Source organism: Heterocephalus glaber, unplaced genomic scaffold, assembly GCF_053883595.1.
Source record: "Heterocephalus glaber isolate CG9 unplaced genomic scaffold, H.glaber_assembly_v1.0 deba00000613, whole genome shotgun sequence".
Taxonomy (NCBI): Eukaryota; Metazoa; Chordata; class Mammalia; order Rodentia; family Bathyergidae; genus Heterocephalus; species Heterocephalus glaber.
The window spans coordinates 4748199-4767918 of NW_028258152.1; the positions used below are offsets into that span (position 1 = coordinate 4748199).

Sequence of the window (19720 nt, forward strand, 5' to 3'; positions counted from 1 at the left end):
AAGAGGAATTGGGGGAGGGAAGCATCACAAATCTCTTTGAATATATTTTCTGAACTTGGCAACCTGAACTGGTTTTGTCACATATTTGCAGCTTAAAAAGTATTTGGCTTTTACAGCAGCCAAAATAAGTATCCTTTAATCACTTTCAACCTATGAACAGATGGGCAAACAGTGCTTTTATAAATGGAGCATACAAAATACTTCAATATCAGCCAAAACTAATTAGTAGCAATATCTGAACCAAACTCTAAAACTGATTTAGTGTTTAATATTTATTATTATATAAGCATTAGCACTAGAAAGGAAATTCCCTGTTCAAATGTTGGCCGAGCTCAGGGTCTAATGTTCAGACATGATTAATTTACTAATTAACTTATTGTATCATTTCTCACAAATAATTTTGCTTAATGATTTCTTCTCTCTCTGTGTATCATTTGATTTGATAACTTGATCATAGATTTGTGAAACTTCAAATGAAAAATTCAAATGCAAACATTCAACTTTGGTCTCTCAACTTTCTTAGAGTGAGTTTAGAAGGAAGTGGGACACAATGGTCCTATATCTGGCTCCTACTGACTCATCTTATCACAATAAAGATCTTCTGAGTTTCACAGAGATTCTTTAGTGGCTAAGAATCTATGTTAAAAATAACAATTCTCTTCATATGAAAACATGTTAGTGAAGGTAAGTTTAAAAGTTGTATTTGGAGGACAAGCCACGCTTAATTTCCACTGATTTTCTAATTCAGAGGAGATCATTTGGCCTTTATGTGTCTGACATCACAATACCTTCCCTCATCCTATCTGCTATTCATTCTTGGATGGTGGAGCAGTTGAATACTTCAGTAACAGAGTTTGTATATACAATATGACTACATATTTAAGTAATACTGAAACAAACAATTGAATAAACAGGCATTGAATGCTGCCAGTGCCTGCCTTTCTGTTGCCATGATAGTTTTTTCCTCTTGATTTTATCACGTACATGATTGGAAGGGCTTTCAGTTCTGAGTAAATGATTTTAGGAAGTCACCTGATTTTTCTCAGTACCAGTTTGCTCATTTATAAAACTAGAATAGTAACATTTATCCAACAAAATCTTTTTGAATCAATGGTGAAATTTTAAAGCAAATGATTGATAAAAGGTTGCTACTATTTCTATTATTGTTACTCCTGAAACTAAATATTAGTTTCAGGAAATCTGAATAAAATCAGAAAATGGGGAACAAATCATCATTTTCTTTACAACTTAATATTTTGGTTACAATCTAGCATTTAGATTTGGATCTATTTTACTAAAGGAGTCATTGAATCAGAATGGATGAAAGCAGGTCCTAAGTAGGAGTTTCTTTTCTTTTTTTTTGGTACCGGGGATCGAACTCTGGTCCTTGAGCTTGTACAGCAGGCAGCGAAACCACTGAACTAAATCCCCGGCCCAGGAGTTTCTTGAAAATAATTGTCAGGTGATTTTGATTCACCCTTGTTTAGAAACACTGTGTTAATTCACCCACAATAGCATTTTTGGAATGTTTCTTTCTGCCCTTATTTATATACTTAAAAATTTACAATCATGTAATGCATACAATTTAATATTTTTATTCTCTTAGTATCAATGTTTAAAATCATAAGCATTTTCTCAACCCTAATCTTCATCAGTTTTATGACCTGATTTTTTGGACTTAACACCATTTAGAGATTTATTTCTAAATTTCTCTATCATAAATGAATCTATGATAAATATCTTCATAAATGTGCCATTTTCATAATTCCCAAAAAGGAAATTAATTACCAGGGCATATACTCTTGATCCTTATTGCCAAGTCACTTTTTCAAATAGATTATGAGGTAAAGAATAATGTTAGGAGTTCATCTTTAACAAAACTTTTTCTGAAGTTGGATAGTTTTGTAGAAATTTTTGCCTAATTTTGAAACTGAACAATGATGCCGTATTATTTCTATTTTAACTTAACATTATTATTGGAACATTTTACTATACTCATGTTTCCATTTTTAGCCAGGTTTATATTTTATTTAACTACAATAAACCTTTTGAGAATATGACTAAACTTCAAGGTATGTGGCTGTCACTAAATTTAAGAATTACTCCAAAATTAGGAACTATAATGACAAAATATGGAATGTTAACTTTTTGCAAGGATATGGTGTTTTTAATAGGGATACAGGCTCTAAAATTCAATAAAAGGCAATTTTACAACAAAAGATTTGGGTAGGTGCTAGAAACAAAAAGAAAAATAAATCAATAATAGATATTGTTTTATTCAGAAAATGATTATAAATCTGATATTAGATGAAAGGAGCTAATTTGTTTTGTTTGTCCACATTTGACTCTTGGGTTGTCTTAGGTGTACAAGAACTAAATGATTTACTAAAGTTTATATCTCTATCCAAGAAATCAGTATCATGAGACTAAAAATCATTATTTTGACATGGGTTCAGTAATAAAGGGCTTGAGATCCAATTATTTTAGAGATTAGTGCAAGACAGAATTGCCTGTGTTTGTTTATCACAAGGTAGCAGGTACCCTTCCCACAAGGTGTGAGGTCTGAACTTACTCATGGTGAAGGAAGACAAGCTGTCAATTTGTTTTCTGAATCCTTCATTGTAATCAAGGCATACTCATATGGCACAGTTTTGACTGCATATGTTTGTTCAGCCACTTTTAACTTAATATTGGACTAGTCTCATTAACATGTGGAATATTGCATGGATTAAAGCCTAGACATTATACTGTATTGTTAGCAAAACTAGCATCACATGATACTAAGGCATCAGTCACTGTTGTCTAGGTGAGTGACAAATCTCTTAGTGTTACTTTCTTTTAAAATGATTTATGCAGCAGAGATTTTTATTGCCCACATCAGTTCTTCTGTTGAGGTTCAGAATTAGGAATCATCCAATTGTCTCTTCCCAGTTTTACCTTCATTGTATACAGTGGTAAAAGTGTCCCTTTTCTTTCTTTTGTAAACTTTATATTTTATTAGTACATATTTTTCATATATATTGGTCACATTGATCATAGAGAATTTGTACCCGTACAATATTTCTTGATTGCCAGGAAGTAAATATTCCACCAGGTATTGCTGCTAACAATGTATGCTGGTTTTCTGGACGAACTTAGTGGGCATCATTTTAATATAATAAGTGAATCCATATTCCTTAATAGAGCCACCATTCCTAGTTCAATGACATGTGTGTAAACTATATGGAAAATGGATACAAATAGATTTTTTCAGTTATATCATGGTAGAAAAAAGTCTTGATTTTTATTAAAACTTTGTGAGTAAATACAGATATAATGAACTCTGTAAAAGCATTCTATATTTAACTTTTTATGGATAAAATAAATATATGTTCTTAATTTCTATTGATTTATTTCTGATAATTTCTTAATTTATAATCTATATGAAAATTTTCATTAGTAATTTTTTTCCTTGAGTACTGAAGGTCAGTTGCAACCATTTTTATATCATTTAAAAATCATATCATTTTTACATCATTCTAGCTTATACAAGTAAAGGCAAATAAATTGAAATTCATAAATAGATTCAAAGAAAGGAAGTTTTGTCACTTTTATTAGAAAATAAATATGAATAACAATTCAAACAGTTTATTCAATAAGAGATAATTTTTATTCTCCTGATCATGGATTAAGTAGACTACCACATGCAGTTATAGCCTCCTGAACCAGTTCTTTCGCCTAGTCTAGCAGGCTCGTGGTTGTGATATCAGTTTGTACTGAAAAGCTTGTACCTGTAAATCTTTTCTTTGTACCATAAATTCTTAACAAAATGGTGCATTGTTTATAAAGCAATTGTTCTTTTGCTGTTTCTTTCAGAAAACAAAATTCATGACATGTAGGATCTTTGGGGAAGGGAGAGGGAAAAGCAGCAACCACCTATTGGTGCTGTGATCCCCAAAAGGCATACAGTGCAATATGCAACAATATGATATACATTTAGCATGAGCTCACTACATAACCAACAATGTCAGAGGGAAGAGGAATACTGTCCTCTTTTGAGGATATATATATATATATATATATATATATATATGCATCCATAAGAATTTGTTTGTTGAACACCTTGAAGTAAGGAAATATCACTGACCCTAAGAACATTGACAAAACTCAAGGTTTCAAAATTTTAATGCCATAAATGTGCAGCATGAGTACCATAATTTACCTCTGAAATAAAAATCTTTAAAAAAATGAATTTAACAGCCATTTTATTAGTCTTTGAGTGAAAACATAAGTATGCATGTCAGTTATCTATTGACACAATAACATCACAAAACTTAGCTACTTAAGAAAAACCTATGTAAGGGCTGGAGATTTAGCTCAGTGGTGCTGTGCCTACCTGTAAGTGCAGGGTCCAGAGTTTGATCCCCACGGGCTGGTATGCATGTGAGAAGTCCCTCAGACCAAATACCTTCTGGAGACAGTGACCTGGGGCCAGCTCCCAGGATGGAAGGAAGGCCAGGGAACTCTTGTGGGAAAGGGGAAGTGGGGAGGGGACTTACATGCCCATGTGATCTGCAACAAGATGGGTGGAGTCTGTGGGTCTGAGAGCTCTAAAGAATATCAGCGGCTTGAGTTCTTTGGTCTTCCAAATTGTTTTATTGATAACTAACATATATTGTGTGAATTTTAAGCCATATGCAAAACAAGAAACTCTAAGTGACTAAGAATATTTTTATTTGGTCCATGTTTAAAACATGTGGATGTGTAAGTATTTTGAGTTTAGAGCCAGCAGACTGTTAATCTGATAGTCCAAGGGGGGAAAACAAACCAATCAATTTGAACTAGAGGTTCAAACCTGAGAATTAAGAAAATCAATCTGGAATTCAGAGGTCTCACTTTTTTCAAAGTACAGTGCACTTTGGAAATACCGCCCAGCACTTACGGATGAATTTATTTGGAACCTCAGTGGGACTCCAGCTCTGCCTGGGGGAGATAGAAACAAAAGCATTTGTATAAGAATTTGAAGGTAACTAGACTTTGGACTGTAAAAAGTCTTTGAAAAAACTGGCCATCATATAAAAATTAAATCAGATATACAAAGGGAAGAAGTAGACACAAAGTCACCAAGGTTACCATTACTGTGTGTCTGGTAGTGTCTGCAGTTCCTCACATGTGTATAGTCACTTCAGAGTCTACCTGTATCGGTCTTGCAGGGCTGATCCTGGCTTCCCAGTGTGATCCTTCGCTGCTGCTGATCCTATGGCCCACGACTCCAGTGACCATACTACACTCTTTATTGACTAAGAGGATTTGAATCATAATTTAATAATTTTAAAGTAGTCTTCAATTTAAAATAGCTTCAGAGACAGGAAAATTATCTGAACTAATCTACCCTGAAATGTGAAAATATTCTCGTTTGAATAGTTGTGAATAAACTTGGACAAATTCACTTTCTTTTCAATTTCCTTTCCTCAGAAAGTTAAATTTATATATGAAAATATATTGATTTTAGATTATGTAGCCTTCTTTGAGAACCTGGTTCACATGTTCAAGTGATATCACATATTGAATTCTATGTACAAATTAAAATACATTCCCTGTGTCAATATTGTTATCGTTGAAAGCATTTAAGACTGTAGAAGTGTTTATTTTTCTTGTTACCACTAAGAAGTTTTTATATTTTATTTTAGGATAAATAAAACCGATAAATTGGGCAGTAAAGTTAAAAGAATTGGACCACACACAGAAATCTTCCAAGGGTTCCAAGAAAGAAGCAGATTAATAATTACCAAAAAAGTAGTTAGGATGATTACTCTCATGCAAGCACGTGTCAGAGGGTGGCTTGAACGCAAGAGACTTCAAAGAATAATGGCCAAGGTAAAACATACATTAGATATTATAATGTGTTTAACATTTAATATGTAGATTTAATTAAGTGAAATTTTGAATAGTTTCCTGGTCAATAAGCCTGTAAGTTTTCTGAGTAAAGTTTCACCTACATTTTTTTTTATTAAGAACATGTTATCAATAATTTGCTCTGATGATAGTCTGAACAAAAGAACTGTCTTGCCCTTACCACAGGTAGTCTAGAACCACTTACTCTTAAACCAGACAAACGTTCCTTGCTACTAAAATTGTTACTTCTTTGCTATTTATTCTCTGTTTAGAGCAACTTTTTTCCACTTCTCATACCACCGCGTATACTTTCCTTTTTTTACTTAAATTCTTTTATTGGTACATTTTAGGCATACAATACATTTACATTTATCATTGGGTGCTTGTACCTGTACATGATGTATCTTGGTTCTTATTTGTTTCCCATTACCTGTGCGCCCTTCATCCCTCCACCCTTCCCTATTTACATAGACTTCATTTCCATTTTTTATTTCTTTTCTCATAATTTTTCCTTTCCATTCTTTCCTTTCCCTATCTGTTCCCACTACCCCTACCCCTTTGGACCTTTTCCTATTTCAAAGTATCAATTATTAGTTATTAATCCTTTTAGTCCTTATTTACACTATCAGTTTCTCACACTAGAGAAACTATTCGGTATTTACACGAGTGTCCTATTTATTTCACTTAAGAGTGTGGCCTCAATATGCATCCATTTAGCTATAAATGTCTCTAGTTTCTCATTCTTTATGGTTGATAGTACTCCATTTTATTAAAAAACCCTACATCTTCTTTATCCAGTTTCCAGTTGATGGGCACTTGGGCTGCTTCCAAGCTTCAGCTATTACAAACTGTGCCACAATAAACATGGGTGCACATATATCTCTGTGATATGATTCTTTTAATTCTTTTGGGAAAGTACCCACCAGGGAAATAGCTGGTTCAAATGGGACTTCCAGCCCTAGTTCTTTTTTTTCTTTTTTTAAAAATTCTTTTATTGGTATATTTTAGCTATACAGCACAATTACATTTCTCATTGGGAACTTGTACCTTTATATGATGCATCTTGGTTCTTATTTTTTCCCCATTCCTAGCCCTCCCTTCACCCTCTCTACCCTTCCCTATTTAGAAAGACTTTATTTCCATTTTTTCCATTTCTCAGCATTTTTCCTTTCCCTTCTTTCCTTTCCCCTGCCCCTCCACTACCCCTACCCCTTTGGACTTTTTCTTCCTATTTTGCATTATTGATTATTCATGCTAATCATTGGTACATTTTAGGTATACAATATAATGACATTCATCATTGGAAATTTGCACCTTTACGTAGTCTCTCTTGGTTCTTATTTTTCATCCTTGCCCAGCTCTCCCTTCAACCCCTCCATTCCTCCCTATTTACAAAGATTTTGTTCCTATTTTTCCATTTTCTCATATTAATCCCATTCCCTTCTATCCTTTCCCCTAGCCCTCCCACTTCCTTCCCCTTTGCCCCTTTTCTTCCTATTTCACATTACCTATTATACATTTTAGTCCTTATTTACACTTTCAGTTTCTCACACTGGAGAAACTATTCAGTATTTATACATGTGTATCCTATTTATTTCACTTAAGAGTATCACCTCAATGTGCATCCACGTAGCTATAAATGTCTCTAATTTCTCATTCTTTATGGCTGAGTAGTACTCCATTTTATAAAAAAACCACATTTTCTTTATCCAGTCTCCAGTTGATGGGCATATGGGCTGTTTCCAAGTTTTAGCTATCACAAACTGTGCTGCTATGAACAAGGGCACACATATATCACTGTGGTATGATTCTTTTAATTCTTTGGGGAAGATCCCCAGCAGTGGAACAGCGGGGTCAAATGGGACTTCCAGTCTTAGTCCTTTGAGGTATCTCCATACTGATTTCCACAGTGCTTTCACCAGTCTACACTCCCACCAGCAGTGGAGCAGGATTCCTCTTTCCCCACAGCCCCACCAGCATTTGTTATTGGTTGATTTCATGATAGCAGCCATTCTTTCTGGAGTGAAGTGGAATCTCAGCATTGTTTTCATTTGAATCTCTCGAATGACCAGTGATGTTGATCATTTTTTCATGTATTTATTTGCTATTTCTACTGCTTTGTCTGAGAAATGTCTGTTCATTTCAGGTGCTCATTTTCAGCTTGGGTCTTTAAATTTGGGAGGTCTGATCTTTTTAAGTTCTTTATAGATTCAAGATAGTAGACCTTTGTCTGAGGAGGAGCAGGTGAAGATTTTTTTCCCACATTATGGGTTGCTCTTCATACTGCTGATGGTTTCTCTTCCTGTGCAGAAGCTTTTTAATAAGAAGAGAATCCACTTGTTGATTGTTTGTACTCATTCACAGGCAACTGAGGTTTTGTTCATAAAATCTTTTCCTACACCGATGTCTTCGAGAGTTCTACCAAACCTCTGTTCTAATTGGTTCAGAATTTCTATTTTAATATTTCGATCTTTAATCCATGTCGATTTTAGTTTAGTGCATGGTGAGAGATCAAGGTCTGCTTTGAATCTCTGACAAGTTGAAACCCAGTTTTTCTAGCACCATTTATTAAAGAGGCTATCTTTCCTCCAGTGAGGGTGTTTGGCTCCTTTGTTGAAGATGAGATGGCCGAGTGTGTCTGGTGTTGTTTCTGCATCTTCTAATCTGTTCCACTGGTCCTCAAGCCTGTTTCTTTGCCAGTACCATGCTGTTTTTATCACAGTAACTTTGTAGTATAGCTGCAGGTTGGGGATTGTGATACCCCCTGCCATGTCTCTGTTACCTAGAATTATTTTTGCTATTCTGGGTCTCTTGTTCCCAATGAATTTTTGGATTGTTTTCTCAAGGTCCATGAAGTATGCTGTTGGGATTTCAATTGAGATTGCATTGAATCTATATAGCAGTTTTGGAAGTATGGCCATTTTCACTATGTTAATCCTTCCTACTCAGAAGCAGGAGAGGTCTGTCCATTTTGTGATATCATCTTCAATCTCTCTTTTCAGAGTGCTATAGTTTTCAGAGAAGAGGTCTTTGATTTCTTTCATTAGGATGATTCCTAGGTATTTCAGTTTTTTGGATGCTATTGTGAAAGGAATTGTTTGCCCTGTGTCTCTCTCAGTGAGTCCGTTGTTCATGTAGAGAAAACTTTTGATTGTTATGTGTTGACCTTGTATCCTGCTACTCTACTGAATTTGGTTATTAAGTCTAGAAGACTTGGTGGAATTTTTGGGGTCTTCTATATAGAGTATCATGTCATCTGCAAATAATGACAATTTGACTTCTTCATTTCCTAACTTTATTCCTTTTCTTTCTTTCTCTTGTCTAATTGCCATGGGTGATATTCCAAAACTATATTGAACAGGAGTGGTGATAGTGGACATCCTTGTCTTGTTCCTGATTTTAGTGTGAAGGATTTCAGTTTTTGACCATTTAATATGATACTGGCTGTTGGTTTTTCATAGATGGCTTTTATCAGATTGAGGTAGAGACCATCTATTCCAATTTTTTGTAGGGTTTTTATCATAAATTCATGTTGGATTTTGTCAAATGCTTTTTCTGCGTCTATGGAGATAATCATATGGTTTTTGTCCTTGGCTCTATTGATATAGTGTATTACATTAATTGATTTTTGTATATTGAACCATCCCTGCATCCCTGGGGTGAATCCCACTTGATCAGGGTGTCTGATCTTCTTGATGATCTTCTGCATTCTGTTTTTCAGTATCTTATTAAGAATTTTTACATCTATGTTCATTAGTGAGATTGGCCTATAGTTCTCTTTTTCAGTTGGGTCTTTCTCTGCTTTGGGGATCAAGGTGATGTTTGCTTCCAGGAATGAATTTGGGAGTATTGCTTCCCTTTCAATTTCATTGAAGAGTTTAAACAGTAGTGGCAGCAGTTCCTCTCTAAATGTCTTGTAGAATTCAGCAGTGAAGCCATCAGGCCCTGGGCTTTTCTTAGTTGATAAGTTATTAATTACATTTTCAATTTCATTGGTTGATATTGGGTTGTTCAGAATTTTTAGGTCTTCTTCATTCAACTTTGGTAATTCATATGTATCTAGGAATCTGTCCATTTCTTCTGTGTTGTCCATCTTATTGGCATATAGGTTCTGGAAGTAGGTATTGATGATCCTCTGGATTTCTACAGGGTCTGTTGTAATGTCACCCTTTTCATTCCTAATTGCATGGATATGGGCCTTTTCTTTCCCTTTCCTGATAATGTTGGCTAAGGGTTTGTCAATTTTGCTGATTCTTTTGAAGAACAAACTCTTGGCTTCATTGATTTTTTTGTATTGTTCTCTTAGTCTCCATTGCATTGATTTCTCCTCTGATCTTTATAATTTCCTTCCTTGTATGAGCTTTGGGTTTTTCCTGCTCTTCTTTTTCTAGAAGCTTGAAGTTCAGCATCAGGTTGTTTAATTGGGCTCATTCTGTTTTCCTAATATGCATATTCACTGCTATGAATTTCCCTCATAAGACTGCTTTCATTGTGTCCCATTGATTCTGATATGTTGTATTGTCATTGTCATTTAAGTGAAGGAACTGTCTGATTTTTTCTTTAATTTCCTCTGTGACCCACTGGTTATTCAGAACTGTATTGTTCAATTTCTACATGTTTATGAAATTTTTTGAGTTTCTTTTGCTATGGATCTCCAATTTCATTGCACTATGGTCTGATCATATACAGAGGATAACTTCAATTCCCTTGCACTTACTTAAACATGTTCTATGTGTGAGTATGTGGTCTATTTTTGAGAATGACCCATGTGCAGCTGAGAAGAATGTGTATTCTGATTTTGTGGGGTGGAGTACTCTGTAAACATCTGTTAAGCTCATTTGTTCAAGAGGTCGATTGAGTTGTAGTATTTCATTACTTATTTTTTGTCTAGTTGATCTATCTATTTGTGACAGTGGGGTGTTGTCGTCCCCCACTACAATTGTATTAGTGCATATATGACTTTTCTTGTCAGTTAGTATTTGTTTTATATAGTTGGACGCACTAGTGTTTGGTGCATAGATATTTATGATTGTCATCCCTTCCTGTTGAATTGTTCCCTTTACAAGGAGGTAGTGTCCTTCTTTGTCTCTCTTAATCAGTGTTGGTTTGAAATCTACTTGATCTACAAAGAGGATAGCTACTCCTGCTTTTTTGGGAGGTTCCTGTCGCGTGGAGTATTGTTTTCCACCCTTTCACTTTCAGTCTATGAGTTTCCTTTTGAATTAAGTGTGTTTCTTGGATGCAGCATATTGTTGGATTTTTCTTGTTGACCCATTCTGCCAGTCTATTTCTTTTGATTGGTGAATTGAGACCATTAACGTTGATGGTTATAACTGAAACGTATTGACTTGTCGTTGCCATGACTTTTTCCTTTTGTTGGGTTCTCCTCCTTGACATTTAATTTCTTGTCATGTCAGATAGGTTCATTCTGCTTTGCTTCCTGGGGTTGTGATCCTCAATGTCTGTTCCTAGGATATTGTGTAAACTTCTTTGGAGTGCTGGTTTGATATTCACAAAGTTCCTAAGGTGCTCTTTGTCATGAAAGTATCTTATTTCTCCATCCATTTTGAAAGATAGTTTTGCAGGGTCCATCAATCTGGGTTGGAGGCTGTTTTCTTTTAGGGCTTGGAATATGTCACTCCAAGCTCTTCTTGCCTTGATGGTTTGTGTTGAGAAGTCTGGTGTGATTCTGATGGGCTTTCCTTTGTATGTGATTTGTTTCTTTTCTCTGACTTCTTGTAGAACTTTGTTCTTCTGTTGAGTTTCTGGAATCTTAACAATTATATGCCTGCGTGTAGATTTTTTTGATCAAGGCTATTTGGAGTCCTATATGCCTCCCTTATCTGTATGTCAAGCTCTTTTCCCCTGCTTGGGAAGTTTTCTGCCATTATTTCTGTGAAGAGATTTTTTTGTCATCTCCACTCTCTCCTGTTTCTTCATTGAGCCCAATCTGTCTTATGTTATTCTTCTTTGCATCACCTAGCAGCTCCTGGATTGATTTCTCATGTTTCCTTATAATTTTGAAGCAATTTTTCTTTTCCTGGTCACTAATTACAATCTTATCTTCTACATCTGAAATTCTGTCCTCGCATTGGCTCATTCTGCTGTGTAGACTTTCAATGGAGGTTTTCATTTCCTGGAAATCTATTTGCATCTGTTTTATGGATTCCATTTGTTTCTTATGTTGGGATTCCATCATGTTCCTGAGCTCCTCTCTAGATTTATTAATCATGTCTTGAACTAGGAGCACAGTTTCTCCTGTTATCTGAGAAATTATTTCTGATTTCATTATTTCCAGATCCCCTTTTGTTGCCAGTTCAGTGGGTCCAGGTTGTTGAGTATCAGAGTGTTCCATCTCATTTCCCTTTGGGGTTGCTGTAGGTGATCTGGAAGTCTGGTTTTGAGACTTATTTATGTGTTTTCTCATTTTGACTGGGAGGGCAGGGGGATGCTCTTGGTGTCTACACAGCTCACCTCCTCTGAGCTGGGGTAGGTGGGCCACGGGCCAGGAGCGGCAGTAGCAATGGTAGCCCAAAAACCCCTTCCTCTGGGCCGGGAGCAGTGGGATGTTTGGTGGCCCGGAAACCCCTTCCTCTGGACCAGGAGCAGTGGGATGGTGGCTCAGAAGCCCCTACTTCTGCGCAGGAATTCTTTAAATGCTAAGAACTTGATTAGCTCCAGTACACTGGTCTGGTGGTCTGGTGTCCTCTGTGTCTTTGTAGTGTGGAACCAGGTGACTGTACAGAGAAGAGGCCAAAGTAGGCGGGGGTGGTTCCAGTGGATTGCTGCAGGAGCACGGGCTGATTCGGTGTTTTCAGTGTGACTGGAGACCTCAGGACCATGTCCGCAGACCTGCCTGTCTGCAGAGGGCTGAATCGGTGTTTTCCGCGGAACTGATGACCTCGGGACCACCCAGCCCTAGTTCTTTGAGGTATCTCCACACTGATTTCCATAGTGGTTGCACCAGTCTGCACTCCTACCAACAGTAGAGAAGGATTCCTTTCTCCACACCCCAGCCAGCATTTGTTATTGGTTGATTTCTTGATAGCAGCCATTCTTTCTGGGGTGAGGGGGAATCAGTGTTGTTTTCATCTGCATCTCTTGAATGTTGAACCTTTTTTCATATGTTTATTTGCTGCTTTTACTTCTTTGTCTGAGAAATGTCTTTTCATTTCAGATGCCCATTTTTGAATTGGGTCGTTGAATTTGGGGGTCTGATTTTTTTCAGTTATTTATATATTCTAGATACTAGCCCTTTGTCTGAGTTACAGCTGCTAAAATTTTTTTCCCACATTGTAGGTTGTTGGTTAGCTCTGTTGGTAGTTTCTCTTGCAGTCCAGAAGCTTTTTAATAAGATGAAATCCCAGTTGTTGATTCTTTGTGCTAGTTCCCGTGCTACTGAGGTTTTGTTCATAAAGTCTTGTCCTATGCCAATATCTTCATGAGTTCTACCTATCTTCCAGCAAGTTTAGTGTTTCTGTCTTAATATTTAGATCTTTAATCCACTTAGATCTTAGTTTAGTGCATGGTGATAGATATGGGTCTAGTTTTAATCTCTGACCATTTGAAATCTAGTTTTTCCAACACCATTTATTAAATAAGCTATCTTTCCTCCAATGAGGGTTGTTGGCTCCTTTGTCAAAGATGAGGTGGCTGAGCATGTCTGAAGTTGTTTCTTGATCTTCTAATCTATTCCACTGATCCTCAGTTCTATTTCTTTGCCAGTACCATGCTGTTTTTATCACAGTAGCTTTGTAGTATAGCTTCAGGTTGGGTATTGTGATACCCCCAACCATGTCCCTGTTGTCTAGAATTGCTTTTGCTATTCTAGGTCTCTTCTGGTTCCAAATGAATTTTTGGATTGTTTTCTCTAGCTCTGTGAAGTATATTGTTGGAATTTCAATCAGCATTGCATTAAACTATATAGCAGTTTTGGAAGTATGGCCATTTTCACTATATTGATTCTTCCTACCCAGGAACAAGGGATGTCTTTCCATTGTCTTATATCCTCCTCAATCTCCTTTTTCAGGGTGCTGTGGTTTTCGGTGTAGATGTCTTTTGTTTCCTTTGTTAGATTGATTCCTTGATATTTCATCTCTTTGGATGCTATTGTAAAAGGAAATGTCTCCCTAATTTCTCTCTCAATGAGTCTACTATTTGTGTATAAGAAAGCTATTTTTTTTTGAGTGTTGACCTTATAATCCAGCTACTCTACTGAATCTGTCAATTAAGTCTACAAGTCTTTTGGTAGAGTTTTTTGGGTCTTCTATGTAAAGTATCATATCATCAACAAATAATGACAGTTTAACTTCTTCCTTTCCTATCTTTATTCCTTTTATTTCTTTCTCTTTTGTAATTGCTACCACTGTGTATTCTTGCATAGCATTCATGTCTAATTTAAAAATAACTATGACTCCCCTGTATCTTTCTGATCAACATTTATAAATAGCAATCCTGCCTTTCAGAATAAGTCATGAAGACTTGTGTTGGCTGGGCTAATGTGGAAGAACCTTACTGGACAGATCTTGGCAAACAGAGAGAACACAAAATGTCCTCACCTTGAGGGCTAAAGCCTGGGAAACCAACTATAAAGAGAAAAAAATAGAGCAGAAGAATCCACTTTAATACCTTCCTTGCTCTTGTGGGCAGAACCTTCTAGAATGTACTGATAGGTAGGCACCCTGCACACATTATTCTGAGAACACAGTGCCACTGATGGAAGAAATCCATCTGCTTGTCATTGGCTATAAATTTATGCACATATTAATATGTACACATTCCATTAATATGTACTATGTACATATGTGGTTCTGATGATGAAATATGCTAATGCATATAAAACCCTGGCAAAAAGTAAACACTATACTTAATCCATCAGTAATTCTGTGAGGTTGTTGCTGTGTATTTTATAGGAGAAGAAATTGAAGTCCTGAGAAGTTAAACCATTTGCTTAAAGTTAAACAGCTGGTTAATGACAGCTAGAATTCAAACCCTTGTCTGTCAGATTTAAGGACTGTGCTAGTCCACATATCATATCCCCTACTTGAATTACTTTAGCCATGGCTGAATGTTCCTCAGTCTAATCTAAAACCATATTTCAATCTAACTTCTTAGCTCCAGACCCAGGTATTAAATTGCCTTCCTGAAGCATCTGTACCTAAATTACACTCCACAGAGCCTTAAATGAACTCATTTTCTTCTCCTAAAGGGCTCCCTCTCCTGTACTAGCTATATTGAGGTATACTATTAACATTTTCCAAGCTGTAAACCTGGAATTCTCTTCAATTCCTTTGACTTGTTTATTGCCATAACCAATTGGTTGCATTTCTTTCACTCTCCTTTTCTATGCTTCTTACCAGCACTTCCATCCATCTACCCTCGCCTGACCATGTGCAAGAGTGTCTTAATTGATCTCTTTTCCTGTGAGCCTATTTCCACTGAATCTTCTGCTATATTTAAAACATTTCACATTGATTGCCTTGTTTCATCTTATAACCTTTTGGTAGCCCTACATTTCCTTAAAATTCAGCCTACACCTTTGATATATGCCGTGTAATTTAATTACAGCATATCCTGATCAGAGAGAACTGTAGGCATTCAGAACTTCTGGGACAAAAATGGGCCTTGAAAACTGAGAGAACAAGAATAGGGCCAAGATGAGGTTGAAGAGGAGAGACTGATAAGGAAAAGGTTGACTTCCTAAGAGAAGATACAATTTGAAATGAGAAGAATAAGAAGTACCTTTAGAAGATCAGCGCCAATACCAATCAAATTGTTGACTCATATTTGTAATAAAATGATATGATTGCCGATTTTTAAAAATTTCATGATTGGCCTGATACTTTTTGTGTTGGATGGCTGCTTTGTTGATACAGTTAAAGGTTTTTGCCTGGTGTCAAAATGCTAGTGGGACAGGCCTGTCGTGCCATAAACAGTGTTTCCAGGACTGTGCCTAAATGAAGGGTTGCTGCTGGGGGGCTTTTGATAAACTTTCTGCTCTAGAGGCTGCATAGCAAATCACTGGATAATAGTCAGCACTGTGGCAATCCCTTCGCTGGGACACTTCTAAGGTCCAATTGCTTGACTGCCACTTCAGAGTTTTTGCTGTGGACAATGTCTGCTAGAGTATCACTTGAAGATTACTCAAGGGAATGTACATTTTGCACTATTTCATGTGCAATTCTCTCATTCTTGATATTACATTATCTTGTAGGAGACCAGGAAGATTTTTATATTTAACTGTCAGCATAATTTCCAACATTTATAGTGTCCTTTTCTTTTAATAATATATGCTGTTTGTTAGCATGTTTTGGTGTAATAATGATTCTAAGAAAAATCCTGAAAATATAGAAGTAATCTTCTCAACGTAAATCTTTAAGATTTTATTTTGGTTCAATCTTGTCCCTTGAATATTCATAACACAATTTTTAAAATTTTGACCTGAAGATGATGCATTCAGTTGCTTTTGGCCAAACGTAACTAATTCCAGGACATTTGATTAGCTGAGAATTTCAGTAAGAAAAAGTATTTGAAATTGGCTTTGAGTATTATTTGCTAAATAAATAAAAATGGAACAGTCCTGGAAAGTTTGAGTTTTAAGCTTACTATTGCAATATCCTAAGCATAGTTCAACAATCTTTAATATTTTTTGGGGGGGTACAATGTCCTTTGAAAACTTGATAAAGTATTAATTGCTTCTCAACATCTCACACATACAAAAATAAACAACAGCACAGCAAAAATAGTAGCAAAGTCCAGTGGCCTCTTTAGGGACCCCCATGGTATAGGTGAATTTGTATACAATAGGTTTATTACATAAATGTATTGGTTCCTAGGTACCTGAAGAATTTTATTCCTTTGTTCAGTAATATATTGTTAAATATTTGATAACAGTTAATGTACACTGGGTCCAGTTTCCTCCCTGGTATGTGATCTCATAGAGTACATAGTCCCTTGAGTGATATAGATAACTAAAGGAAACCTTAGATGTTAGAACATGTAGCAGCACCATTGAAGCCAAAAGGATATGTCTGTTGTTGGGGTAGGTTATTCTGAGATCTGAAGATCCAGAGGTTGTTATATCTTGTTATATCCTGGGAGGCCGAGAGGCACAGGGAAAGATAGTATCAAAGATCTTAGGTAAGATAGATTATTCAGGGGCCTGAAGGATAGTTGGTAGTCCAATGGCAGTAGAGAAAACTGAAGACAGGAGTCAAATTAGGAATATTCTTTAAAAATATGTTAAATGGTTTATAACACTTTATACTTCATTTATGGGAATGGGTGACAAAGTAGAACAGTGACATGAATTTTTATATCAGAAAAATTATTAACTATGAACAATGCATTATGGGGGAGAGAGTGACAATATGGAGGAAGAACACTTAGTATGCTTTTTCAATAATCCAATGCATGCTGTGGTGCCTTGAGGTAGGATGGAAATAATGAAGATTAGGTGACTTTGGGTTTGATTGGATGTAGAGATATTGAAGAAGTCAAGAATGACTACCAGGTTTTTGTCTTAGGCAACCTGATAGATGTTTCAGTAGGAGAGGAGAGAGGAAAGGAGAAAAGTGGAGTCCTATTTTCAACAATGAGTTTCAAGTGTTTGTGAGATATCTTTGAGCTATCTGAGATGCAGTTTGGTATATTGGTCTAGAATTCACAAGGAAGATTGGGTGAGAGAAAGATTTGAGATTCATCAGTGGTTCTTAAGTTCTTTAAGAATATAAAATTCCCTTGCCCATAAAAGTTGGTCACTTTGGCAATTATTGGCAATCATCTTACCTCTGAGAAAGCTTTTTTCCCCAGTGATGCTATGACTCCTTTACTTCATTCAGGTTTTTGCTCATTCCCCGACACTGCTCTATGTGAAATAACTCCCATACTTGTCACTATTCCATTTATATAACACTTTATCTTTCTTCATAACACTTACTGACATCTGCCATATATTTTATTATTGTATTATTTTTCCTTATTAGAGTGGTATTTCCTGAGAATAGGAATTTTCTAGTCAATCAACTATTCATAAGTTCTAGAACATTATTGGAACTTACTGGTAGCCTAATACATACTTTTGAATAAATTATTTTTGACAGGGTAGAGGCTGCATAATGGCAAATTGGGATAAAGGGATATGAAATATGAAAACTTTTTTCTAAATATTTTGATGCAGTCCCTTGACCAAGGGTTCCCCCTGTGTACCCTGCCCCAACTATAAACTTGAGAATCATTATTATTATTACTACTAGGACCATGGGGAGGGGATGTCATGTCCAGGGAGAGTTTGTAGAATGAAGAGAGTACCTAAAGGAAAGATTGAAAAAGACCAAGTTTAAGGAGAAGTAGAAGCTAGATACTGCACAAATACAGAGGCAGTAAACAGAAAGGTAAGAAGAAAATGAGAAAATGCTGGGTTATAAAAGTTCAAAGACCATGGGCCGGGGATTTAGCTCAGTGGTTCAGCTGCCCGCCTCGCAAGCACAAGGACCGGAGTTCGATCCCCAGTACCAAAAAAGATAAAGTTCAAAGACCATACTCTTAAGTGAAATAAATCTGACACACATGTTTAAATATAGCATTGTTTCTCTGGTGTGAGAAACTACAAGGGTAAATAAGTACCAAAATGTTTAATAGATATTGGGAAATAGGAAGAAAATATTCAAATGTCAAGAGGAAGAAGGGAGGGGAGATGGGGAAAGGAAGGAAGGGGAAAGAAAAAAAAGAGAATAGAAGGAAAAAATGGAAATAAAGCTTTTGTAAATAACAAGGGGGAAGAGAGGTTTAAGAGAAGGGAGGGGAATGGGGAAAAAAGAAGAGTCAAGATAAGTCATGTACAGGTACAAATTCCTGGCAATGAATGTCATCATTATGTATACCTAAAATGTACCAAAAATTAATTTTAAAATAGCTTAATAAAAGAATGTAGACTTGACTCCAGCAGAACAGACTTACTTGTTCATCTGGAAATACATGTTATTTCTATGTAAAAAATACAGTGCAATAAAGGGGGTTAGGTCACCAGCTTCCAATACTGCTAGGAATAATGATGTTGGCAGAGTTTTATGGTTTTAGTAACAATAAGTTCATAAAGGAAAATATCTAAGGTAGATAAATTGAGACAATGAGGTTTAGGGAAGATAAAAACTACTTAACTGTACTTAAGGCCTCATTGGAAAAAGCCAGTAAGAAGGAAAACTGATGATACAAGAGAGATAAAGTCTTTAAGACGATTTGTGGAGGTGGTACTTAAGACATTTCACAGGCTTAACTTTAAGCAAGAGAAAACTTACTTCCCTCTTGTAGCAGTTAACAAAGGATGTTGAGGATGCAACCAAGTGTTTAGATTTGGTGGTGGTGGGGTGTTGAGCATTAGATAAACCAACAGTTTCCTCCCTCTTTTTTTGTGAAGCAGAGGACCAGGCCATTTGCTGAGAGAGAGTATTTAGGTAGTGAATTTGCATGCTTGATGAGATTGAGCAAATATAGAAAATGGCAGAGAGATGCCTAGAGAAATAGAGATAAAATTTCAGGTCACTTTGAGAACCCAGATGAAATTGATATTCAAGAATATAAATAGCACTAATCCTCTTGCTTGTATAATTTTATGTAGTATTTTTTTCAAGATGAGGCACACAGAATTTGTCTAAAATTATACATCTATCAAGAAGTGCCATACTCCACTTTGAGAATCAAACCTAAATTTGTCTGGCCCCAAAGAATTTCAAAACATTAGATCATTTTGGTGATACATGTTCAATCATGGTCAAGTGATGGTGGAGACTTTTCTCAGGTCAGCCTAGACATTGGAGTCTCCTTCCAAAAACCGAACCTGGTGTAGATG

The 19720-nt window shown here is 36.1% G+C and overlaps 1 protein-coding gene across 1 annotated transcript in view; it reads left to right on the plus strand.

Annotated features, from left to right (window-relative positions):
• Window positions 1-19720, plus strand: part of Iqcm (IQ motif containing M) — a 274753-nt gene that overhangs the window by 91098 nt on the left and 163935 nt on the right. Inside the window, exon 5 of the mRNA XM_021247888.2 lies at window positions 5670-5856. Within this exon, the coding sequence (XP_021103547.2) occupies window positions 5670-5856 (187 nt within the window). The remainder of the gene's footprint in view (window positions 1-5669; window positions 5857-19720) is intronic.